At 35.4% G+C, this 27,217-nt stretch overlaps 2 protein-coding genes across 2 annotated transcripts; one reads left to right on the top strand and one right to left on the bottom strand.

Annotated features, from left to right (window-relative positions):
• Nucleotides 1–3,634: 3,634 nt before the first annotated feature.
• Nucleotides 3,635–10,960, bottom strand: LOC112716367 (FACT complex subunit SSRP1). Its single transcript, XM_025768273.2, has 16 exons — nt 10,734–10,960; nt 9,646–9,831; nt 9,431–9,536; nt 8,743–8,879; nt 8,119–8,202; nt 7,943–8,037; nt 7,675–7,783; nt 7,440–7,526; nt 7,253–7,345; nt 6,883–7,080; nt 6,637–6,782; nt 6,400–6,547; nt 5,316–5,414; nt 5,024–5,200; nt 4,164–4,242; nt 3,635–4,065 (listed from the first exon to the last, which is right to left on the bottom strand). Exons 1-16 carry the CDS (start codon nt 10,926–10,928, stop codon nt 3,938–3,940), a joined length of 2,067 nt encoding a protein of 688 aa, XP_025624058.2. The 5' UTR covers nt 10,929–10,960; the 3' UTR covers nt 3,635–3,937.
• A 12,275-nt stretch (nt 10,961–23,235) lies between these two features.
• LOC112716368 (uncharacterized) lies at nt 23,236–25,820 on the top strand. The gene has a single exon (XM_025768274.3). It carries the CDS (start codon nt 23,547–23,549, stop codon nt 25,560–25,562), a length of 2,016 nt encoding a protein of 671 aa, XP_025624059.1. The 5' UTR covers nt 23,236–23,546; the 3' UTR covers nt 25,563–25,820.
• The last annotated feature ends 1,397 nt before the right edge of the window (nt 25,821–27,217 follow it).

Genomic DNA, 27,217 nt, shown 5'->3' on the forward strand with positions numbered 1-27,217 from the left:
CTGTTTCCAAAGCCACATTAAATCTGCATTGTCATATGGATTTTACTGATAAAGTTTGTAAGATACAAGATACCAACTCAGGGAAAGTGATTGGCACAGCTGAGGCGAGTAATGGACTCTACACATTTACTAATGAGGCTGAGAAAAGAAATTCTGCACCTATTACCAGTTTATTAGCTACATCATCCAACACAAACAATTCCAGTACAAGAAATAAGCATACAAACTTGTGGCATTTTAGACTCGGGAACTCGGCATCCTACTTTGTTTTATACAAAACCCATTTCGTTACTAATTGCAAGTAGGAAATTTAACATGGATATTCGTCCCGCTTATATATATCCCTATAATTTTTTAAACTGAATTTTTTTATTAACTTTTATATATATTTTTTATATTATTTATTGTATATATTAATTTTCATAAGTATACACACTGGATTTATTCGGAAATCCGACATCGTCATGTGTCGAAAGGGATAATTACCACTCCAATTACTCCAATCTGGTAAGGGATTTTTATTGCTTTATTTTTGTCAGCATATTAAGAAACGATAAACATGCAAACCATGTTATTTGATTATTCCCGTTAAACAAATCATTTGTTAAAAATATGGGAATGACAGAAATACGTCGTAATAAACTTTTCATAGTCACCGATAAGAAAAGTACATAGATCGGGTGAAATCATGTTTATCTCAAATATTCATTAGAATTTAATCCAATCTTAGATACCATGAGAACTTCCATACTACAAATATACTTGAATCCAATGACGAAAGCTAGTGCACTCCAAGTAAAGTAAGGAGTGCAGCACTCTTTAAAAGTTAACCTACTATCAAAAGTGATTAGGTAAATTAAATTTATTTATTATTGTTATTATTTTTTTTGTTATGGGGTGAACAAACAAACCGACACTAACAAAAAAAACTAATTCGCTCGTTTAATAGAGGATTATCTTTACACAAAAAAAATACCCAAAAAAATTTAATCCAATTCCTCTATTACTCTGTTATTGTTGATGTGATGTCTTCAAACATTTTCACTGTTTTATTTACTAGTAGGTGTTTTTACTATTGTTTTGTCTAGCCACAGATTTTGACGCTCTTAAACCCACTCCATTCCACCTCTACTATAAATGGACCTTCAAAGCCGAAAAAATTTCTGCCATAGAAAAGGAAGACGCTGTCTGTCGCTGCTGCTAGTTGGTTAACTCCAAACTGATTCTGTAGAAGAACCGGTCTCCATGAAGGCGTCATGATTCTCAAATGATGACGCAGTCAAAGCACAAAATACATGACAGTTATAACAAATTCATTATCTTTTATTTCAAATTATCCTTAACTTGTGCTTAATAGAATGAAAAATTAAAATATAATTTTATTTAAACAATTATTTGTATTATTTTTTATTAATTTATTCAAAAAATAATTAAATTTTGAAGCTAATTGGTATAAAATATTACAGATATAAAACTAAAAAATTTTTTTATTTGTATAAGAATGAGCCTAATAAATAATTATTCTATTTAAATATAATTAAGAGTATTTCTTTCTTTGTCAACGAGTTATAATTCAAATGACATAGTCTCTATATTCATCTAAAAGTTGGTAAAAAAAATACTTTTTTAAACATTAATTATTTATTTTACATACTATATAAAAATATATGAATATAATATTTATTGAGTAGACACAGTTACGTAAAAAAAAATTTATTGTCATAGTATTTGAACCAAAGAAAAGAAAGTATTATTTTAAAAAAACTAACAATATATTTTTAATAATATTATTAATACAAAATAATAAATTTTAAATATTTTTAAATAATATATATTAACTAAAATAATATATTTATTCCAAATAATATATTATAAATATAGTAAAATAACATATTTCAATAAAAAAATTGTTAATAAAAAATTATATGAATTTTTGCTTCGCACAAAATAAAATTATTATATGTTTGTTTGTTTTTTATGTTATATATATGATTTTTTTAATTAAATTAATATAATACAAAATCTTTTATTATTCTATTCATATTTAATGTTTTAATTTTGTTTCTCACAAAATAAAATTATATATATATATATATATATATATATATATATATATATATATATATATATAACACAAAAAATTTTATCATTGTGTTTATATTTAATATTATAATTTTATTTTACATAAAACAAAATTTATTTAAATTTTAATATTATATACATAAAATATATATATAACACAATTTTTTATCATTGTGTTTATATTCAATATTATAATTTTATTTTACACAAAACAAAATCTATTTAAATTTTAATATTATTTAAATTTTTTTCTAGATTTAGTACATGAATTTTTAACTTATTTTTTATGTATTATTTATTTTAATTCTAAAGTCCAATAATTTTTTTACAGATATGTTGTTTTTAATATTTATATACTATTTTTTATTTTGAACTTCAGCCCAATATCTGAGATTTATAAAAAAATTCTAAAATTTGTAAAAAATGATTAACCTGATTAACATGTTACCTTTTTAAATCCAGACCATTCAAATAAAATATAACAAATGAAGAGTTTAAATTTAACGAATTTACAAGGTGTGCAGCACTCCATACTTAGTAAGGAGCGTTTAAAAATGAGCCGAATCCAATAGAATAAAACCAAATCTAGATCTTATATTTTTTAATAGAGGTACTATATATTTAAGTATTTTTGACAATTAAATTTAATTAAATTAGCCTAAATCCAATAAAAATTATTTTCATTATATATGTAGTGTATACACACACTTCACTAATACAAATAAAATCCTACTTCATTTTGTGTTTATTTTTGCACGCCTCTTCCTCCTTCTTCTATCAGTGTTGTTACTACATTTTAGTTTTGTTTCTTCTCTTTTTTTTATGTTATTGCATTTGTTCTTTTTTTTATATTTTTTTATTTTATTCCTCTAAAAAAAATCAAGAAAAATTTTAAGAAAATAAAATACAAAAAAAGATAAAAAAAAAAAAGACAAAACAGAAGATGAGAAAGAAAAATTTAAATAAAACGAAATCAAATGAACCTAAATTAAACTAAGAAATGACTCAAATTTCTTTTAAGGAATAAAAAATTGGTTAATACTTAACAACAGCATCAAATTAACATCAGTTAAGTAAAAAATCCAATTATCAACAAAAACACAACGAATTCATTTTTAGATACAAATGAACCTCAAATAAACTAAAAAATAAACCAAAATCATTTAATAATAGCAACTGAAAAAATTAAAACCAATAAAGATGTTAACAAAATATTGATATTATTGATAATAACAAGAGAGAAAAATGACAAAAAAAAAAAAAAGAAGGCACAACATCAGGAAAAAGAAGCAGCAGCGACAACAGTAAAACGTGCGCCCATAAATTTAAAAAACTTGGTTAGACTTTGTTAGAATTATGATTTGGATGCAGAGTTTTATTCTCCTTAATATTTGATCTAGATATCATATTTATCTTGTTACCAGGTAACAAATTGAAGAGGCTCTATTTTCCTCGGAAAGGATCGACATTCGCACATTGTTTTTGCACGTTATATCTTTATTTGTATGTTATGCGATTTAAGTTTTTAAAGGGGAAGAAAATGATACCAACATTAATAGGAACAATTATAATGATAATATAAACTACAAATTGCTCCTACAATATGCTAATAATATCATGTATATCTCTTACGAATTAAACTGCTAATTGAACATTTTTAAGAACAAAGATAACTTCCAAATTAAGGCATGATTATAATTTTCTGCCACTACATAGTTAAGTATCTTAACCATCCAAACAAGCGGATGTTTGTACTCTGTAACCCATGGCATGCTAATCTCCAGCTCATTCCGGTTAACTTCACAGGTTAATATACCGTTAGAAGCTCACAAAATTACCTTCAAAATCAAGTAGCTCAAGCACTGTCAGTCTCATTTCCTGAATCGATATTCACAGGTTGCGGATTCTTGTAGCCACTAATCTCATCCTTGTAACGTTTTTTATCAGCACGAGCTTTCGCCTCATATGGTTCCTTCTCCTCCGCTGTGCATTTAACAGGAAAATAATTAAATAAAGCTTGGTCATAAGGTAAGCTTGGATCATATCCGACACTGAACAATTAAATTATCAATCAGCCATACCTGACATCTTTTTCCATTTTTCTCCAAGTACTCTTCCCACATCCGTAAATGAAATTCCGGGATTACTTTTCTTTAGATTCTGCGATTAAAAAGGAAAAAAAAACAGTTAAGAAAATGTGAAAAATCAACTTATAAATTCCCACATAACAGCTCAGCAATCTCAGCTACAGTATCTACTTTCTTACCATTAATGCTAGATCCTAACAACCAAATGCACCTAACATGCTGACAAGAAAAGTTGGACTCCTCAGTCTCTCCCAATCTACTTAATTATATGCATGAATTTCCGTGTAAGACACAGTATTTTTCAACTCAACCAAAAATGCTACGAGTAGTTTTACTAGAGATCATATTTCCCAATACTGTAATCAGAGAATGAGTCCAGAAACAATGTGGCAGGATGTTCTAAGGTTTCTCTTGCACTAATATAGGCTTGCTAAAGCCCAAAAGATTTCAGATTATCTAGAATCTGGTCTTGTAAGAATCATACTGGAGAAACTTTACTCCAGGCACATATAGAAGTTATGAACATTGTGGTTCATGTCAAGCCACCACTCAATGGGACTCATTACTCATGTTAAATATATATTGCATGCACATGATCTTATTAATTTGACACCCCACATCAAGATAAAAATTTATGTGAAGCAACATTATTTGTGTCTTGCTGCAAAAGTTTTCTGGATGCATCAATGCTCGACTTCCTCCTTAAATGATCTGCAACATAACTTGAACTACCAACTGGAACTCAAAATCATGAAGGGTAGATATCCGTAAGGGGAAAACTGAAATACTCTCACCCACATCCCCCCGTCAGCCTATATCCATAAGGGCCTACCCAGATATGTACAAAATTGTACCTCTCTTTCCATTTGAGAAAAGAACATGAAACCAGACATTGCCCTCTTGGGTGCATTTGGGTCCTTTTTCTTTTTCTGCTTTTTCTTTTTTCCATCTTCATCAGCATCTTTTGATCTCTTTTTCGAAGTAGATGCCTTAGAAGGCAGCTCCTTCTTTGATTCCTTTTTGGCAGGCTTCTGAAAATCGACCATCATTGAAGTGTCAGATACGTTAAAGATTAGTAGAGGGAAGTAACCATTGTCACCAGATTATACCACAAGACAGCAAAGGCAAATAAAGTGAATCACTTGCCTCTTTCTCATCACCACTTATACTAGCATCAGAATCATCTCCTCCAGAATCATCAGTTGGAGAGCCTTCATCATCCTTGTCAGCAACAAAATCTTCATCCTGCAGATTATTTATCACATGGAATTTAGTACTGCATAGTGATATCTGGCCCTGAACACTATTTAGCATGATTCTGTCTTGCATATAACAAGATAGCTGCTATATTGAAAAAATATAGAAATATGTAGTGTAAAAATTATACATTTAAAAATGTTTTATAATGTAGAGGATAATGCATAACAAAAATGTTTAAAAAACCTACAATTATACAACTAAACATTATAAGTAATAATCCACAAAAATAACAGTGTTATCCCACTAGATGAGGTCAGCTATGCAGATCAAGTGATGCAAATGCGCCTTGTCATAGACCATGTCTATGCTCAAGTCTTTTGATAATTTCAAAGAGTTTTCTTGGGTTAATAATCAAAATTTGTAATTTACACTTTACATACATGATAGCTATTAATCTAATGTATAAATAATAATAAGTCGATGCATAAGAATTTCAGTAACATAAAAGGAGTAAAAAATAAAACACAGCATCATCATACCTTCAAAAGAGTTTAAATCAAGAGTTTTATTCTCATGGAAGGAATGACTTACATATAAAGAAAATAGACAAGCCCAGCCTAAACAAAGGTTTCAGCATTAACAAATAGGATCTACTTGAACATGAAAAACACACCCTTGAGTATGATGCAGAGAAGCAAACCAAGACTACAAGGATTCCTCCCACAGAGAGGACCCTTGAAGACAAAGACCAAAGAAACAACTGTTTCGAAGATATGAGACATGTACCATTACAAGTTCCACACACACGAGAAACCAAAAGAGATAGATGAGACAGAGAACAGATTGAGAATAGGGTTTTTAAAATGGGGAAAAGTGACAAAGTGGCAAATTTTAGAGCCACTACCCAGATACTTATGGATGCTGGATGATAAAAAAATGATGTCTCCTAAACTATAAGAAAAACACCATTTAAATATATGCTATGAGAAGTTAAGGATAGGACACGGAGTGAAATGAAAAATTTAGGCACCTCCTCATCACTTTCATCACCGGCTTCATTTCTGATGCGCTCAAGATGTGGATCAACAGCATCATCATCATCATTCTCAAGAACCTTAGCCATACCAACAGATCCTGGTTGGGCATCTCCTAAGTTCATAATTTTCAATCCCTTTGAACTGCATTTGAAGGAAAAACATGAAAAGTTAATAAAATAAGTAGTTACTTGTGCACATATGTAATAATGTGGCATCTAACTGACATTTACCTGATAAAACCATACAAATTGTGGTACTCATTTCTTTGAATATTACGAAAAAGATGCTCTTGATCAGACTTTAGTCTGACCAGAAGGTCAAAATAATGCATATTTGAACCACCAGCACCATGCCGCTGAAATTCAACATAGTCGATCTAATAGAAAAGACAGAACAATTAACCTCCAATATATATTCTCATTTGCATGTAAAATAGTAAACTATACAAGTTCATCTGTGAGCACACTGGATTTTACCTCTTCATGAAGAATAAGAGTTGGAGGTTTAGGAAGAAAGAAGAAACTCTTCTCAAGGGGATAAAGAATTCCATCTTCAGCTTTTAAAGATGATTTCACTGCATAACCATCATGGCAACTTCTAAATTTTCCTGGTTTGGTAACCTTGGCACCAGACAAACCACGCAATATTGTTGTGAACACTTCATGCATGAGCCCCTGATTATTAAATAGGAAATAATCATCAATTATTCTATCACATGTAATAGGCATAGCAACCAGTTCCATGAATTCTTGCATCATTTAAGATATCCAAAATGTTCTCTCTTATTTTCCCACAGAGTGAAGTACTGTGCGGTTATGCATCAATTAATAACAGTCTAGCAAATACCTTATAGGATAACTCCAACTTGTCCTTGTACTTGCTGTTATAAAGATCTTCACTCATAGCCAACTCACTTTGAACAACATAATCAGTTTCAAACTATATAGATCAAACCAAAACAAAAAGACTGTTAGATCCAGAAGCAAGGAATATATGTATCCACTCAACTGGTACACCATTTTAAAAATGATACCTGCATCACAATATGAGGGTACAGAGTTTGTCCTTTCCGAATAGGTGGGTCCAGACTAATAATAACGAACGTATGTGGCTGATTAGACTAGGGGTACATACAAATAAGAAACATGAGAATTGTCAGTATACTATAACAAGTCAGGACGAAAGGGACATCAACTCAAGAGATGGCTAGCTAGCTGCATCAAAGTGTTATTTGTAAATACAAGAATGCAAATGATCAAGGAATAAACCTTGGGAAGTAAAAATAGGCGAACTACACTGCTATACTGGATCTTGAAATCATTAGCCTGTCCCTGAAGCCGCAAGAATGAAAGATGTAGCTCAACACTATATCTTCCCCTACAAAAAAGTAGAAGTTTTGGTTAAAAAAAGACCAACTAATTCTTTTCCTGAATTGAGACATCGAATCAAAAGGAACAGGACAGCAACAATAAGAAGCAAAAAGTGTTTGAATCATTCATGTGTGTTTAAATCTATATGTACATATGAAGACATTACCTAGGTGTGAGGATGGCAATACCCTCAAATGTGACAACAGCATCTTCACCTCCAGCACCAACATCAGCCATAGACATGATTTTGTCATGGAAAACCTTACACCAACAAGAGTGTGCAAATGTCAGCTAAGTAGAAGTTATAACTACAACAGATGTCATCAAATGATGAAAAATCACCTGAGCAGGAGGTCGATTTTCATCACCAACAAACTGCGTGTTAGAATTTGGGATGTGGAAACTTATCTCCATCAATGAATCTTTCTGAGACCATAACATACATAATATTAGACAATAATGCATTCTCATAATAATAATAACAACAATAATAATAATAATAGTCCAGACTAAGTTTAGATTACGAATATTCTTTACAAATTAGCTTTGTGTTATTCTTGACTCTATGAATACTGCATTGTCCTATGGCCTAGTCTATCTAGAACAAGCTTTCTGAAATCTTTAGTGTGGTGAGTTTGCCCAATGGTTTCTCTCACCAAGTTCACAGGGTTTGGCTCTTGTAAAGAAGTAAATATATTGTGCCAATCCTTAGTTTTTGCTAATCTTTGGTGGACTCGATTACAAAAGAATGAAAGAATTTTTATGGAGTCCTTTTCAACTATAAACTTTATTAGAGTCAAGAATAACTCTTTTCACGTCCTTTTGATGCTCTTTTCAATGTCAATTTAATGTGTTTATTTATCCAGATACAAAGGCATCAACATGAGTTGTTACACATTTTATTTTAGCATTTCGTTCTAGATTTTTGTTTCTTTGTAAGGATGCCAAAAAGGGATGTGTATGTACCTCATTGGCTCCAGTTGTGTCATCCACGTGAAACTCCAAGATCACATCATTTTTCCCCTGAAGCTGTGTCTGAGAGACATCAGCTAAAGACACTTCAAAAGCTTGTTTTGAACCAACCATGAAAGCCAGCATATTTCCTAAAACAGAACAAAAGTTCAGGAATATTCACACAGCACAAAAATAGTGAACCCAAGTATATCAAAAAGGATGCAGCATAAACTGAAAGGACACATTCGATTGCAAAGGAAAAAACCAAGAATAAAAGTTCCTCTATGAAAACCCCACTCCTCAAATGATTTTTTTTCTTCAGATTTTCAGAAGATCAAAGTATAAAATAAAGTGATATCTAATTTTACACCTAAATTGCACCTAGTGGGGTAATCTCAGATATTGATACTTAAATTTGTAAGCGAATTCAAACTTAAAATAAAAAATAAAAAAACCCTTGAAATTAAGAACAAAGGAAAAAGAAAAAAGAAGGAACTAGTTCATGAACTCATGGTAATCTTCATGAATAATGATATGATAAACAAAGATATGATATCAAAGACTTTGTTTCTCCAAACACATAATATTCTGAAAGTATTAGGTATAGCAAGTATGGATGGCAAAGCAGAATGTTTGAGACAAAGAACGCACCAAAAAGGGAAGAGATTACAACACATTAATTCATGTATATATCACTAACCATTTAGATCAACTTCTCCCCAGTTACGCCCACTTACAGAAAGCTGCTTCTCCTCTACTGCTATCCCACATGTATTTTGGAAAAAATTGGTCAAATTTGAAACATCCTGCCAGAAGTGTACAAATTAACTCCATAAGAAAGTTCTTTTAATAACTGAATGATTCTCTTGACCACAAAAGTATGTAAATGCACATTCAAAAGGGATGGAGAGAAACCTGGTCACGGAAACCAGTGAACTTGTAAAACAAACCGTCCTTGATCTGAACACCTAGTTGATTAGTCCTTGGAACCTTCATCCATGTCACTCCCATTATGTCAGCTTTATCGACTTCAATCAATTTACCACCCCCCTGTCTCTTCCATATAATACCTCCTGAATATATCTTCATCTGCCCTGGATTCTGCAACCCCAATCACACGAAAAGAAGTATTATACATAATAATTTCTGGTTTCTCCGCAACTATTCACTTATTCACATAAGCTTTACTCTTCTCTTCTTATAAGAAATAATGTTAACTAATTGTATTGTTTGAAAAAGTTACCAACAAAAAATTGATCAAACAAAGCTTGCCATGGAACAGGTAAATAGGTAATGCAACCATGATTAAGGGAGCAGATTCAACGTTACCCTATGTGTATTAATTGAAGAGAAATGATATTTGCACCACCCTTTACGCCCTAGTGTTCATCAATCGAGTTCAGACAATTTTTTTTATTTTCTCCGAATTCTTATCAATCACTCGTGGTTCAAACTCAAAATGATTTTCGTTCCATTCTCTACTTTCTACTTCGCTACTTTCCCCTAACTCTCAAAAGTTTCTAATAGTAGTCACTAAAAACCAAAAAACTTTAACCTATTCAAAACGTAATGTTCTCTCTTAAACTAAACCCTAAGCACAAAAGACGAAAAACAAAAGTAAGTAACACAGAATAAAACCCTAAGATTTGCTCGCTAAACCAGCTGGTTTCAGGTTCCCGTTTCGCTTTTTCACATCGTCACATCAAATTCCACACAAAAAAAAATAAAAAATAAAAAATTCCAAAAAAAAAAGAGTAAACTTCCAGCAGCAAAAGAAAGCCGCCAAACAAGGGCAGCAGTGAGTGATACAGATAAGGCGAAGAAATCAAACATTTCGTGGAAAATTTCAATGCTGGTTGCAGCGAAATTCAAAACCAGGGTTTAGAAAACAAAAAAGCAAGAACAAAATCGTGGTTCCAGAAAGGAAAAAACATGAATAAAAAAGAAAAAAAAAAGAACCGAAAGAAATTAGAAGATTGTGGAGATTGATGAAAAGAGCTTACGGTGCCTCCGCGGCCACCGAGGGTGATGTTGTTGAATTGATGACCATCAGCCATGGCCCTTACGCTGCTGTTGTCGATGCTCGAGGGTGAAGGTGAGGGTGAGGGTGTGGATGGGATGTTGGCAATGAAAATGTCTCTCGTATTTATTTCATCAAAAGTAGCGCAAGCGCGAACTGTACTATTTAATGACCACATGAGCCGGTCAGGTCCGTGTTTTAGATAGACCGGACTCGGTCATATTTTTTAACCGCCATGTGATGATTATGTAATGAGTAAAAGCCCTTTTACAATCTTTAATTTTAACAATAAAACTCTACATCCAACCAAAATATTTAACTAAATCTAATCAAATTATTATAACAACTTTTTAAATTATGCTTCTCCTTTTTCTTCTCCTTCTACTTCTCCTTCTACTTTTTTTTCTTTTTCTTTTTCTCTTTCTGTATTTCCTTTTTCTCCTTCTCCTTCTCCTTCTCCTTCTCCTTCTCCTTCTCCTTATGTGTTTTCTTTTCCTTCTTCTCCTCCTCCTCTTTATTTTTCTTCTTCTTCTTCTTCCAAATTTGCACATATAGGTTCTTCTTCCCTTTTTCTCCTCTTCCTCCTCCTTCTTATTATTTTCTTCCAAATTCACGCACGCAGGTTCTTCTTCTTCTTTTTTATTATCGTCATCACCAATAACACCAGTATTTGCAAACATATTTATTGGTTCTGATTTCTCTACTGCCATAATTAAATAATTTCGGTTCATTTCTTAATTTGTTTCGGTTTATTTATGTGTTAATTGATGTTCACTTGATACTACTAATAAGTATTGACCAAATTTTTTATTTCTTAAGTAATTTTGGGTTTTCTTTAGTTTAATTAGGTTCATTCGGATTTAGAAATGAATTTGATGTGTTTTTGTTAATGATGTGTTCTTGTTTCCTCCTATTCGGTCCTTCAACTGCCTTAGTTTAGGCAAAATGCCCTTATCCATGATCTGTTGGAAAACTTCCACTATCGGGCAGTCAAGGGAGTGTAATTTGTGAACTTTTCTACTCAGGAAAAAGGCTTGAATGGTCTCCCAAACGTCATTTCTCTCAAAGGGTCCCTTGGCTTTTCCGGGTTGATAGCCTGACGAGTGGGCAGGGCAGCTAGCTGCCGTTTGTTGGCGGCTACCACCTGACTGACCTCCTCGTTATTTATATACTCTCTTGGCATATACTGTATCTCATGTAATGTGCAAACAGGCTTGGTGGTCAAGTATTTCTGAAAGTCCTCGTTCATTAGGCCTTTAGTGAGGCACAAGTTGACCACGGAGTCCGTAAGGCCGTCAATCTCTAAGTACTCATCGTTGAAACGGTCCAAATACTTTCTAATAATCTCGTGGACTCGTCAATCCATTGTGTTATCCCCAAGAAGTTGAGTGGGTGCTTGCCTTGGCGATGCGAGTGGCGAACTGGACTAAAATCTTAAGAGAAATGTCTAAAAAGGTGGTTATGGAGCCTTATAGATGAGAATTGAACTAAGAGATCGCCAGCCCAACCAGGGTCATGGAAACGCCCGGCATTTGACCGCATATCCCGCAGCTTCTAGGTTCATCCTGGGTTCGAAGGCCGTGATGTGCTCTTGTGGGTCTTTGGTACCATCATACCTCATATCCATCGGCTTGTCAAAGTTCTTGGGTAGACAGACTTTGAGGATGGAATAGTGGAAGGGGGTGGCACTGATCACCATGGGATCCTAGCGTTTCCTTTTCTATTCCTCCTTACGTTCCCGGCTTCTCGATTTGTCTCGGGAGTAAAAGGGCTGGGTACGACTGTTGGTTTGGTCGCGCCCCTCGTCCTCCTCCCCCTCAAGTTGTCTTTCTCCCTATCTTCTTAACGGGGACCGAGTGTAAAAATGGCTGAGTCGGGCCTCTGCGCGTGAGCAAGTGTTTCGGCTAACCTCAGGGTTATATCAGTCTCTCGCCGCCAACTTTCTTTTGAGTTTTTGAACTCTATGCCTGAGTTCTTGCATGATCCTGGAATTATCATTGCTCGTACCCTCCAAACGAATGCCTTTTGGGGGACTGCTCATGGGAGAGATCATGGTCAAAAGGGGTTTGTCGCCTCTAGGAGGTCCCCATGCTCAATATATTCATGAGGCGACCCCCTGTCGCTCACTGTTCGCCTCTTTTCCAGCCTCGTCTTCTGGGTGGAGGGAAACTTCCATCCTCAGCTCACGTCAAGTCCCCATAGATGGCGTCATTGTTCGGTAGTCAGTTAGACCGGTTGAAGAAAGATCGTTGGAAGTAAGGATCAGGATCTGAATGAGAGAGATGAGGTGAGGGATCAAGCCTGTGAGTCATCGGTTGGTTGGCGGATGGGGCCACCTGTAAGGATACTCCGATGCCAAAGTAAGGGTCCGTACAATGAGGCAGCTAATTAGGGTTGTAGTGACATACATGAGGAGAGGGGTAGATCCCCCTCCTTTTATCCTAGATTTTCTGGGTGGGCCTTCTTTCGCCAAGGCCTAACCTTTCGAAAGCTTCCACCAACTGTCAAATCTCGAGAGATCGAGATATGTACGGGGTGTCATGGCGTACGGATAAGGTCAGGTCCATTTGGTGGACCCCGATCTATCGAGCTGAGCCAGAACATAATACATTATATAATATAATTTATCAATATACAAAGTAAATTGATATTTAGATATTTAAAGAGAGGTAACATCAATTTAATGCAAATATTTGTAAATAGTAAATTTTCAGTTAATAAGAAAGTTTATATGTAAATTTATAAAACTTTACATCCTGTAGCAATTTATATGCATTAAACATAAGATTGTAATTATTTTTAATTATTGTATTTGAGTAATATTAAACTGCACTTTATTTAATTTTGTATTTTTTTTTATAAATAACGGGGCATTAAGCCCAAACAAAACAAATTAGATAGTGTTAGTACAAATTTCAAACTGTTGAGAAATTCAACCATGATATCTACTGACTCATATGAATTGAGTCAAAAGGATCTGGGACGAAACCAGTTGATCATGCATGGTTGAAGTTCTGACATAATAAGGACTCGACTTAAGGAAGCAGAATTTTGACTATGAGATGAGTCAAGTCGAGAAGGACCGTCAAAAGTTTAGACTTGCACTTGGTTTTTATCCAGAAGCACTATACAAAATATGGAGCTTAGGCTACGTTTGTTTCTAAGAACATGACAAGACAAGACACTGAGAAGTGAGAACAAGACATAAAGGACGGAGATACAAAATTTTGTGTTCTTGTATCCTGTTTGGTGATAAATTAGAACAAATTATAAAAATCTAATTTATTTATTTTTTTTCATTCAAAAAATTTGAGACGAAAAATATAATTATAAAGAATTAACAAGAATAATGAAAGAAAAAATAAAAAATAAGTTATGTCCCTTGTTAGTGTCACCGTGTCCTTCCAGTCATGATGGACACAAAATACACTAATTCAGTGTCCCTGGACACATTGTCTCTGTCCATGTCTCCTCTGTCAAACACGATTTTGTGTCTCTGTGTCCCTATCTCAGTGTCCTGTCTCTGTAAACAAACGCAACCTTAAAGACCAAGGTAAAATCAAAGACATGAGGTGTCCACTTTAGAGAGCAAGGTCCTTCATAGTCAAGGAAAGGTAGTGGGTTGTGAAAACCTAAGAAAAAGGAGAAAATTAGATCGTGTCACAAGAAGAGCATTTTCCAGTCCACTCCTCGTGATCTATAAATAAGAGAAACTCAGATGAGTTCATAGACTTCAATCTGAACACCTCACCATCACATAAAGCTCTGCAATTTTTCAGTCACACTGACACAATAGAAGCCAATGAAATGTAAGTATATGTAAGTGTATAGAGTCCACTTTTTATTTATTTCCTTTATTTTCTTTTTTTTCCTTTGTTCTTTCCTTTCCTTTTAATTTATTTTATTTTCAATTTCTTTGAGCATTTCTTTTTCTTTCTTCGAGTATTTTGCTTTTTCTAAATCTTAATTTTATTTTATTATTTATTTAAAGCTTTTATTTATTTTATTTCCTTTTATTGCAATTCTTTACATTATTTGCCACAGTTTGATATCTTTATACACTTTTCGACACAAACACTAAATAATTTTCGAGTCGATCTCACTCTTTTTTTATACTCTGAGATCTTGATACAAGCTTTATTCGACACTTTATCGAGGTTACAAAAAATAAAGTGAAACAAATTGGTATGTCTAGTGGGACACTGAGTTAAGCAACGTGTCAAACTTTGCATGCAATTACGCAGTGACAAATTAATAATGTCTGATAGAGTATCTACTTTCACTAATACGTCGAACAGTGATACTGGAGAAAATACAAGAGGCCTAGAAATAGAGGCTGTTTTGCAAGTACCTCAAGTCGAAGGATGAACCCTGTGATTACAGAAGAAATCCCTTCGACTGTGTTCACTACATGGCCTCAATATGAATTGCCTCTAAATTATTCTCTGCCATTGAAAAATCCCAACACAAGATATATGAGAGGTACAACCACTACAAGGGAGAATCGCTTGTATAACCTTACACCTCTTACAGGTTACCCTCCAGTGGGTATACCAGGTAACTATAATCCTAATATAGAAAATTATAATGCTTATTAGTATTTAATGAATAATTCCCCATATTTAGAATCAGTACCCATGTCTTCATAACCTACATTGATGATGCCAAACGTCTTTTTGACACAGGGTACAGGGGCAACCCAGTAAGGTTGCCAATTGGTGAAGGATGTGCTTCTATATTTCTAGAGATGTCAAGACAAGTTTCTGTTGGAATAATGTCTCCTAACACGGTTGAATCTTTTGCTGTATTTAGACAACAAATAGAAGACGATCATTATGACTTAGTTAATATACTTACCCAGCAAATGGCTATAGTTTTAAATCTAATCGTGAAAAATGATAATGCAAGAATAGAATAGATAACTCGACATGTCGATGATATTGTAGGAGCAATTAATTGACCGTTTGTACCGCCGATAGGTGGAATGCATGCAAACAATTCTTAAGTAATTCTAAATAGAGGATATGATCCAAATAGGGTTTTAAATAGGTTTAGAGCAAACAATGTTGCTCAAGATTATAGTAAAAAAATAACCTAAGTTGTCGAACAAATCTTCAATAGGGCAGGATTTAATATAGGGGTGACAAATCAACCCTAGTTTATCTCTTCCTTTTTAGATTATGTTTTGCAAGCTGAACTCCCCAAGGGAGTCAAAACTCCAAAGTTCTTCACTAAATTTGCAGGTAAGAGTGGAAAACCAATTGTTGAGCACATAGCTTGTTATACAGTTAAAATTGGTGAATTAGATGGTAATAAATACTTGAAAATGAGATATTTTTCTCTTCTCCGATAAAGAATACATTCACAGGGTATTCAAATTTACAACGTAACTCAATCTATAGTTGGATTTAGTTAGAAAGAAATTTTCATGATTAATTCTTTAGAGGTGAAATGAAAGTAACTTCGTCTGATTTATTCACAGTGAAAAAGAAAATTTGGAGTCAATCGATGACTACTTGATATAATTCAAGAATATGAGAAATAAATATTTCACTCCTATTCTTGAACCTGAGATAGTCAAAATGGTCATCAATGGTCTTGACTTCAATGTTCGAAAGAAATTAGTGAACCAGCAATTCCTAGGCTCAGTTAGCCAATAAGGTTAAGCAAATTAAAAAGTTGAATAAAGAAAGAGAAGAACATGAGTTGAGCAAAGGAAAATGTTCTTTAATAAGAAAGTGAGTTATGCTGATAGTATGAGAGAAGAAGAGTCGAATAATAAGTCCGTCTTTGCTGCAAAACTAAAATATGGACCACATTATGTGTATCGATCTCTTAATCTAGCAAAAGACAAAACTTCTTTGTTAGGAGAAAAATGGTATTCTTTCGACTTGACAAAAGCAAAACAAATGTTTGACATGCTTTTGAAAGACAAACAACTCATACTTTTTGAAGGAAAACGAATGTCATTTGTTTCTAAAATTAGAAATAAGAAATTTTATAAATTTTATCAAGCTCTTAGCCACTATACTAATAATTGTGTACGTTTCGAAGACTTGATACAGAAGGCAATTGAAGATGGTCGACTAAAGTTCGCAGAGAAACCTGAGATGAAAGTAGATTTAGATCATTTCCAGGTCACATTAAACTTTGCTAAAACTGAAGATATGGTTTTCTCAATCAACATGGCTTTTGTCGAGCCCATGGAAAAAATGATCAATTTGAACTAGATATGTTCAAAGCAGAAAGGCCAGTTTACCCAAAAGTGGGAGAGGATTTGTTGGATTTTTTACTAAGACAAAGAGAAGAGGAAGAAAATGTTGCTATTTGTCCTTGATGCAGTGCTTTGTTCGACACTTCAGCTGCTAAGGTTTTTTACTCACACAAAAAGAGTTGAGAATATGTGTATTAGGAAGAATTGAGGCAAGTTCGAGTAAAGTGGGGAAGTAAGAGTCAAAACTCTGCAAGTGCCCCTGTTAAGAAGCAAATGCGTACGGTGATCATTGTCGATCAGAAATCCCATGGGGTGTCAAATCGAACTAGAGTTCCACCTGCTAATGTGTCAAATAATATGTGGGTACAGAACAATGCTCCAAACTACTCAAAGAATTATAACTTTAACGTTCTTAGAAGAGGTTTTGGAAATTGGGTTGGAAGCTGAAAAAGAGGTATTTCTCGATGAAGGGCAAGTAGAAGAGGTGGCGATCGAGCTAGATCTTGACGCAATTTTCAAGAAAAAACTCCCTTCATTCTAAGAGCAGTGGCTCATGTACAAGGGGCTAATGTCAAACACAGAAGGTCCATAACCAGAATTGAATAAGGAGAGAAAGTCACTTAGTAAGAAGGAGGAAAAAGCATCCTCGACCAAGGGCCAAGACCAAAGGAGGTGTCGAAGGAGATTATGATGATGTCATCCTAGGAGACAAGTACAGATTTGTCGAAAATGGGTTGATAAAAAAGGACTATTTGAAAGGCCTGATGAAATAACAAAGGGTCATATTTGACCTTTACACATTAAGGCTAAGGTGGAAGGACTAGTGATCAATCGCACTAGTCGATAGTGGAGCAGCAATTAATTTGTTTTCCGAAAGTATGTTGCCATTGTTCCAGAAGACAGTCGAGGATTTGTTCAAAACAAATTGAGCTGTTATAGGATTCAATGGTAAGTCAACAACTATCCTAGGTATGATCCCATTCAGGGTGAAGGTGCGAAGTGTCGAAAGACGAATGGTATTCATAGTGGTGCCTACCAAGGCCACTTTTAACATGCTGTTAGGAAGAGACTGGATCTATGGAGTATGGGCAATTTTCTCAACTCTGCATCAGAAATTGGTGCTCTGCGATGAGGATGGAAGGATCAAAGAGATTGAAGTAGACAACAACCCCTGCTATGTTGAACAGATAAATGTCAGCTTTAAAGAATATCATACTAGTGTTCGACCACTAGAAATTGATATGAGTTCCTCTCTAATCAAATGTTGCGGCCCAGGGTATGAAGTTGGTCCCTAAGGCCAAGGAAAACTTGGCCACAGAATCTACTTAATGGATATAGCAAGCCATTGGGCTCGACTCAGCCTACATGGCTGAGAAGAAGGAGTGCATAGGTGAACGTGCACTATATTGTATATATGATCTCGACCCATTAAGATTCGAGAAATCTGATTTATTTTCAGAAGATTTGCACAATAAGAAAGTTGAGGTACAAGATCCACTCGAGGAAGTCGAGATTGGTAGACAAGGAAAGGCAAGGTAGTGGGTTGTGAAAACCTAAGAAAAAGGAAGAAGTTAAATCGTGTCACAAGAAGAGCATTTTGCAATCCACTCCTCATTATCTATAAATAAGAGAATTTTAAAAGAGTTCAGGGACTTCAATATGAACACATTGCCATCACACAAAACTCTGCAAATTTTCAGTCATACTGTCGCAACAAAAACCAATGGAGTGCAAGTGTATGTGAGTGTCTGAAGTCACTTTTTATTTATTTCCTTTCTTTTCTTTTCTTTTCTTTTATTTTCTTTGTTCTTTCCTTCCCTTTCCTGTTAATTTATTTTATCTTCATTTTCTTTGAGAATTTCTTTTCCTTTTTTCAAGTATTTTACTTTTTTTAATCTCAATTTTATTTTCTTATTTATTTAAATCTTTCATTTATTTTATTTTTTTATTATAGTTCTTTACATTATTTGCCATAATTTGATAACTTTATACACTTTTCGACACAAACGCTAAGTAATTCCCGAGTCGAGCCCATTCTTTTTTAGAGGAGTCATATTTGCTCTCCGAACTGAGATCTTGATATAAGCTTGATTTAACACCCTGTCGAGGTTACAAAAAATAAGTGAAACAGGTAGAAACTATCCTAGAAAAGTAATTCCAATGAAATTTACATGAAATTTAAAAAAATACACTCGAGAATAGAAAAGAAAAAATGACATCCCGACTAAAGTTCATGACCTTGCCATAGCAATCTATCTGCACAAGCACTCGGTTCTTGAAACTTATGATAGATGTTCCAATTACTTTGCCTACTGCAACATTCTTTAATACCAAAAATAACGTTCTTGTAGGGTGCAACTCGATAATTTCTTGAAAGTAGAGACTTACTTCTACTTTAGAGTCCATTCCCATACAAATATTTACGTGTTCGAGATTTAAGACCAGATCCAAACCTAATAAAATACCCTAGAGCTCTGCTAGAGTCACCACAACTACCTAGATTTGTATTGTAATAAACCAAGAACTTACTTTCATGGTCTCTTAATATCCCACCACAAGTCGCTCTACTGTCTTTTTATTTTTAGTGACTAATAGAGAATAACACAAAGAGCAACTAAGTTGGAGATATCATCTCCTTCCTAATAATCTTATCAACAACATTATAAGGTAGTAAAAACTCAATGTAAGAACGAGAATGACTTGCAGCCGTCTTAGCTAAACGGTTAGCCACTGAATTCAATATTTGTTGAATTAACTAAAATATGAACCACCCAATTGCGCTGCACCACCTCAGAAATCTTCAAAAGAAGGTCCTTGTCTTCCCTCTGCATTGGAAATGAATCCTTATGGCTGCGTTTGTTTCTAAGAACAGGACAAGACAAGACACTGAGAGCAGGACAGGACAAGACACTGATGAACAGAGACACAAAATTTTGTGTTTTTGTATTCTGTTTGGTGATAAACTAGAACAAATTATAAAAATTCAATTTATTCTCATTTTTTTCATTCAAAAAATTTGAGATGAAAAATATAACAATAAAAAATATAATTATAAAAAATTAACAAGAATAATGAAAGAAAAAATAAAAGATAAGTTGTGTCTCTTGTTAGTGTCTCCATGTCCTTCCTGTCAGGATAGACACAAAATACACTAATTCAGTGTCTCTTGACACATTGTCTTTGTCCATGTCTCTTCTGCCAAATACGATTTTGTGTCTCAGTGTCCCTGTCTCAGTGTCCTGTCTCTGTAAACAAACGCAGCCTATTAGTCAAAAGAAAAGCCTCTAAATAATCTGTTTTACAAATCACTTCCTTGTGCCCACTCTCCCAAGCCAAACAAATACCCCTCTAAATTGCGAAAAGCTCACACCAAATAATAGTCCCTATCGAAATGCTTGTGTAACAGCCCAATAACAATTTACCTGTACTATTCCAAATAACACACCCAAAACCAGCAAGTTGTTCTTATTCAAAAAGACTAGCATCATTATTTAATTTAACAACATTGATTGGGAGAGGGCACCAAGAATCACACAAAGAGGGATGATGAGTCACCTGATTAGAACGCTTAATAGTTGCATAACTGTAGAGTGCCTAATGAGCTTGACAACCTTTTTCATGCTCCGGTTGTCATTTCGATTAAAAATATCATCGTTTTTATTCCTCCAAATCCACCAAAGGGCTACTGCAAAAATCTCTTCCCTGATCCAAAGATTTATATGAAGCCAGCTTCGAAAATTGAAGGAGACATCCGAAGTTTGCATTCCTACCTTCAAGCTCTCCCAAATCAACTTCACTTTATTACAAAGTCTGAGACAGTGATCTACAGTTTTAGGTGCTTTATTGCATATAAGACAAAGATCCGTTGTTATTAAGCATCTTCTGAAATGGAAGCTTGCAGTGGGGATGACCCCATGCAAAATGAGCCAAATTAGTCCCTTGACCTTCTTAGATACTCCCAAATGCCAGATCCATAGCCAATTTTCATTTGTATCCCACGCAACCTTCATTCCAAGGAGCCATTCATAACCATCCCTTGTTGAGTAAATGTTTGAGTCATTAAAACCACTTTGGTTCATTCCCTTCCTGCACATAAGGGTTGTAATTTGTAATTTCTAACTTTAAGGACTCAGGTAATACAGTGTACGAACCTTCCAAATTCTAATCTCCACCAGACCACACGTCGCCTAAAGAGAGACAAGTGTTAGAGATATGCACAAAATGAACCTCTTGAGCCAGAATCCCCAAAGGTCTCAAAGAATGATACCATAAGGATTGAGTTAAAGAACCAACGCACTAAATATAGCCATTTTTAGCCTACTAGATGTTTTTGTGATGTTATGCTATATACTCGAAGCTTGCATAAGACACTTAAGATCCAAACCTAGGTTTCCTTGAACATATTTAGCTAGAATTATGTGTACTTATAATTTGTCCCTACCATGAAAGAGCTGCCAAACCAGTTTGCCAAGAAGGGCAGTATTAACATACTGAGAATCGCAAACACCAATGCCCCATACCTCTTAGGTGTAATCACAGTATCCCAATTCAACAAATTTAAACCCCGTTCATCCGTCTTTCCTTTCCACAAGAAATTACGCATAACATAATCAATCTTAGAACACACCTTGTTGAGGAAGAAGGAGACCTGTATTTGGTATATAGGTAGAGAAGCTGCCACAGATTTTATAAAACATAATCTACTGGCTCTATTAAAAAGTCGACCCTTCCAACTAGACAATCTACTCTTAATTTTCTCCATCGCCTCCAGACAAGCCGCTCTAAATGCCCTCGGATGATTAAGGTTAACCCCCAAGTACTTGTCCAAATTATTAGCAAATTTAATAGATGACACACCGACCTGTATAACTTTATGATTATTAAACACACTCTTAGAACACACAGCTTTGGACTTATCTAAGTTTAGCTTCATGTCAGATGCCTTACATAACAAGTTTAAAGAATGCATGACCTGATGAACTTGACTCTTGCTTGCTTTACAAAAAAGAAAAAGGTCATCGACAAATATGAGATGCGAGATTCGTGGGCCTCTTCGAGAAACAGCAACCGAGTCCCAAGCCCCCAACTCCACTTGATTAGAAATAAAGCCAGCTAGCATCACCATACAGAAGATAAACAGATATGACGGCATCGAATCTCCTTAACACAGCCCTCTCTTGGGTTGGAATCCATCTAACCTACTCCCATTCCACAAGATTGAAAGAGATGACACTTGAATACAGTTCATAATGAGACTCCTAGTAGAGGTAGAAAAACCGAAACTACTCAAGGTGTAGTTTAAAAACTTCCAGTCTATTTGATCATATGCCTTCTCTAGATCGATCTTAAAAGCAATAGCGCCCTTTCTTGACTTCGTTTTCTTCAAGAAATGGAGCATTTCTTGCACCACAATGATGTTGTTCAGAGCTCCTCTCCAAGAATGAAGCTTCCCTGATTCGGACTAATAATATTAGACAAGTAAGGTCTCAAACGACTTACTAGCACTTTAGTTGCTATCTTCTAAATGACATTGCAGAGACTAATTGATCTAAATTTTTTCATTTGGCTAGAGGTTTCAATCTTAGGAATGAGCACAATAAAGATTTCAAGCATACTTGGATTAATTATGTCACCCTGAAACACCCTATGAACCAGACCTCACATATCTTGACCCATTACATCCTAATATTCTCTAAAAAAGAATGTTTGGTCCACTGCTCATTTGACTTCTAATATCAATATTGGTTTAGTAAGATTCTCACAAGCTTCTCTGTTAAGAGTAGTTCTCGAAAAATCTCCTAAAGAATCCACCTCCATCGAGTCAATTGAGTAAAATGGATCTTTATAGAAATTCAACATCTATTGCTAAAGGAGATCCGAATAAAAAAACCAAGTTCTATCTTTTATAAAAAATTCATGAATCTTATTTGCTTTTCTTATAATAATGGTATGCATATGAAAAATTTTTGTATTTCTGTCATCATATCTTACTTATTATTTTTTAGACTTTTGAAATTAAAATATTTCTTCCTAAAGTATGATCATTTTTTATAACAGAACAGAATTAAATTTTTTTTATTTTTTTTGTCATTTAAAAAAATAAATTATAATCATTTACTATTAATTTTATAAATAAAATAAAAAATATAAAAAATATTAAAATATTAAAAATCACACTTTTTTTTTGAATTGAAAAAAAAAGATCATTCCGATAACAGAGCCATCGAAATTCAACCTAATAAAAGGAGAGTTTAGAAGATCCAACGGACTTGTCAGTAAAACATCCAACTCTTTTCCTTATCAATTTATCTCCTCTTGCGTTGAGTTATATTGTTTGGCTAAGTGCACCGCTAAATTATAAATTTTCATTTGAAAAATGTAGAAACTAATTTAATTGTTATTTTGTTAAAAAAAAAAAAAAGTGAAAATTTAACCATAGTTGATTTTCACTCCCTACCAATGGATTTTCATTTCAAGCATAGTTGACTGAGAGAGTTCGCTCAGGCACTGCTACTTGCCAGATGGTTCGGAGCTGAGACCCACAAACCCACTCCGCCGCCGCATCATCACTCATAAGTCATAATGTCCACTCTCCTCTTCCTCGTCGTCCTCCTAACAACCACCACGAGCAGCGGCGGCGCCCCAATCATAGGGCTAGACTCATTCCTATCCCAGCAATCACGCATCGACCGAGAAGCCACGAACGACACCTTCCTCATCCTCCCATCCACGATCAAATCGTCCCTCTCCCACTCTCACCCAAACCCCCACATCCCAACCCTAATCTCCTCCCTCCTGTCTCTCTCCCTCCCTTTCTCCCTCTCCCTCCGCCTCGTCGGCGACTTCCCCTCCGACACCCCCTCCCTCCTCTCCTCCTTCCTCTCCGCCGCCTCCTCTCCCTCCCACCACTTCCACCTCATCTCCCCCTTCCCCTCCCAACCCCACCCTCTCTCCCTCTCCCACTCTCTCCACCTCCACCTCTCCCACTCTCCCTCTTCTCTCTCCCAATCCCTCTCCCAAGCCCTCTCCTCCCTCATCAACTCCACCCCCTCCCCTCTCCGCTCCTCCCTCACCCCAATCCCTTACTCCCCCATCGACGAAATCATCAAGCGCGATTACCACTCCCTCAAGCCCGTCCAAGGCGTCTACATCTACCTCATCAATTTGTCTCGCCCCAAACCCTATGCTTATAGCTTCAACGAAGGCTCCGGTGACTCGTCCCCAGCTGTCACTAAATGCCTCGGCAGCGTTTGGACTGCTAAGGAGCGTTATGTCTGGATCGACTTAGGTGCCGGCCCCTTCGATTACGGCCCTGCAATATCCGGTGACGGTGTCATACCCCGTGGCGAGTTTCACCCGCTCGCTGCCGCCCATGGCCGCCCCAAGTCCCAGAAGGCATTTGCCGCTGACCTTGCCTCGTTGGTGTGGAGTGCATATCAGGTTTTTATGGTGCCTTCGCTGAGGATTCCGGTTCCCTTCGAGAATTCGCTGGTTGTGCAGTTTGTGCATATTTATTCAGGGGAGAAGGACCCTCGTGGATTGGAATGGAGTGCGATTGAGAAGGTTTTCAAGGATGAGGTTGGTGAGAATGGGCTTTTGTTGGGTTCTCAGTCATTGACCTTTAAGTCCTTTGAGGTTAAGTACACTGAGTGTGCTGTTTGTTCGTTTGCAATTTCACGGTCGATGAATTCGTATACTTCTAGGTTCTTGTTTGATAATTATACATTGATTGTGAGTGAGTACTTGGACTCTAAGAGGCTGCATCAGATTCTATCTGATTCAGCTGACGAGATTAGGAAGTCTGCCGGGATGCCGGAGGAGGATTTTGGTAGGATTGTGCCGGTGTATGTGTTTGATTTGGACTACAATTCGCTTCTGTTGTTGGATAGGTACCATCAGAGTGTTGCTTTCAAGGATATGGTTATTGCAGTTAGGACCAGGAATACGCAGACTGTGAGTGATTATAGCTGTAATGGTCGGCATGTGTTTACACAGACGAGAGAGCTCGTGAGGCCGCTGGTTGGATCGATCCTGCAGAGCATGTGGGGAGTTTCACCAACACATCTTTCTTGGAGCCCAAGGCACAACAGTACCCTGGTGGATTATACTTGGAGCATAGGGCAGACACCGTTTGGGCCATTCTCTGAGCTGTCGTCTCTGTCCTTTGTGCAGAAAGATGCAGCGCGGAGGAATATTCTGTTGACGACAATGAATTACAGCATATCGAGCGCCATAGATGTCCTTCAGTCCATTGAAACACATGGGGGAGACAGGAATCTGCTCAAGGGGAAGCAACATGTTGAGTTTGTTCAGAGGTGGAACCTTTTCAAGCACAAGCTGAACAAGGCTGTGTCTGCGCTGTCGCATTTGGATTTCGAGATGGCTTTGTATTACTTGAGGTCTTCCGATCATGATCTGTATGCCATTCACTCAATTGTTTATCATGCTTCTCAGGAGATTGAGGCATCCCTTGTGTGCTTTAAGGACCCTTCATTTCCCTGGGCTTCAGTTTCATTCTCGGCAGTGGCTTTCCTTTTCCTCTCTTATGTTTATGCGAAACGAGATAAGCTTTTCAGAAACAAAAGAAAGCAATTTTAAATTTTGATGCCATCACATGAGGACAGAAAGTCTGTAAGATTTTAACAAAACCCAACACATGTATCATTGTAGAAGAGGTATGCTGATGGATTTAGCATTTAGATTTTGCTTAAAGTATTGATTTCAGATCAACCTGTGTTTTCGTCACTTCGTTCATTCTGTTATCCAGCTGTTTTCTGGGTATATCTTACCTCTTCAGCATTGTAGTATTATCTCATCATTACTATATGGCACATCAATATAACCAAAGTTATTCAATTGTAGGATGTTATGACTGTTTTACTGATGTAGGTTAGAAATCCTAGAATTGAATCTGCAGTGCTTAAGAGCAATACTAAAATTGGGATTGAGAAGTATAAAGAAAAATATCGAGAAGATAGTCAAAGAGGGCTGGCATTTGCTTATGTTATTAATAAAGCCTGAAGAAGTATTCCATGTAACATCCATTAAAATCCTTATAACCCTTATACTGAGTTGAATTTTAGATAAGAACAAATTATATCCGGGGTTGCCTTCTGCCTTGCTTTCTCAATGACTTATTAACCACTTCAATTTTTAATGTGCAGAGAGTAAGTCCCAAGTCATAGGATATTTATATATAATGTCCAAAGTAACTTGAATGGAGTGGCTAATAGACATAAAGTAAATATAAATAATTCTATTGAAAGAGAAGTTTGAGCTACGTTTGATTTGCATTATTGTAGTATCTCAAACATCATCCAACATATTATCACTTATGAGTGAGCCAGTGTGTTCTGCATCATTTGCCTTAAGCTAGAATGCAAGTTCAAGCTCTAGCTCATGGGTTAAAATTGAACTCTTCCGATCCATATAAAAGGTTATATATCTTGCAATTTGTTTTCACAATTTGTTCTCCCAATTTTAGGGATGCCAGTTACTTTTCACTCTTAGATTTTGCTTGAATTTTTTACTCCAGATAAACTGGTGTTTTCATCAGTCTGCTCATTCTCTGTGATCAGTTTGTTTTTTTGGGTTTACCTTTCTAGAATTATGACATTAGCTCATCATTACTTTATATCATATAAAATACTGTAGGATGTTACCATTGTTTTAATGATGTAGGTTTAGAAATAGTGGCCTTTTTCTCTGTTATCTATTGAATGGGTAGTTGCAATTAAAACCATTAGAGACTTGATCTCTAGTTTCTAAAGAATATTGGTTAGTGTGCCTTTCTGCCTCTCCTGTTGAACCTGTCATTTTGGACCAATGAAGATCGCCCAAACAACTTAGCAACTCCTTCAATTTTTTATGGAAAATAAAAAAAACTGTAACCTTAGGGATATACCTAATATTTAGTTGTCAAAAGAAAGTTGAATGAAAAGTGACCAACAGAAACAAAGTAAGCATATGATTGTCTATGTCATGGTTTTTCATTATCTAATCAACCCCTTGGACTCACCATCCATGTTCAGGTTTAGGCAGTTGTTTTTCATTAACTAAACAGGAACTTATCTCGTTATTTATGCATTAGTTAAGGTCAAGTTTGACTTGCAGTTGCTTAAGAATAAGAAGCAACTTTTTTTTTCCCACTTTTGAACATTTGAAACTTTCAATATGATTTTATTCCCCATTATAAACAACATACTCTATCTCCCCCCCCCCCCACCCCCTTTTTTATTATAAAAAGTGACTGG

This window comes from Arachis hypogaea, chromosome 10, assembly GCF_003086295.3.
Source record: "Arachis hypogaea cultivar Tifrunner chromosome 10, arahy.Tifrunner.gnm2.J5K5, whole genome shotgun sequence".
NCBI classification, from domain to species: Eukaryota; Viridiplantae; Streptophyta; class Magnoliopsida; order Fabales; family Fabaceae; genus Arachis; species Arachis hypogaea.

Bases quoted from the DNA above. Each gene is read 5' to 3' on its own strand.
- LOC112716367 (XM_025768273.2), bottom strand. From the start codon at position 10,928: ATGTGGTCATTAAATAGTACAGTTCGCGCTTGCGCTACTTTTGATGAA. The intron at 7,346-7,439 runs GTATCATTTTTA...TGATCTATATAG, and splicing joins ACCCTCATATTGTGATGCAG to TTTGAAACTGATTATGTTGT. The intron at 7,081-7,252 runs GTATTTGCTAGA...TTTAATAATCAG, and splicing joins AGTTGGAGTTATCCTATAAG to GGGCTCATGCATGAAGTGTT.
- LOC112716368 (XM_025768274.3), top strand. From the start codon at position 23,547: ATGTCCACTCTCCTCTTCCTCGTCGTCCTCCTAACAACCACCACGAGC.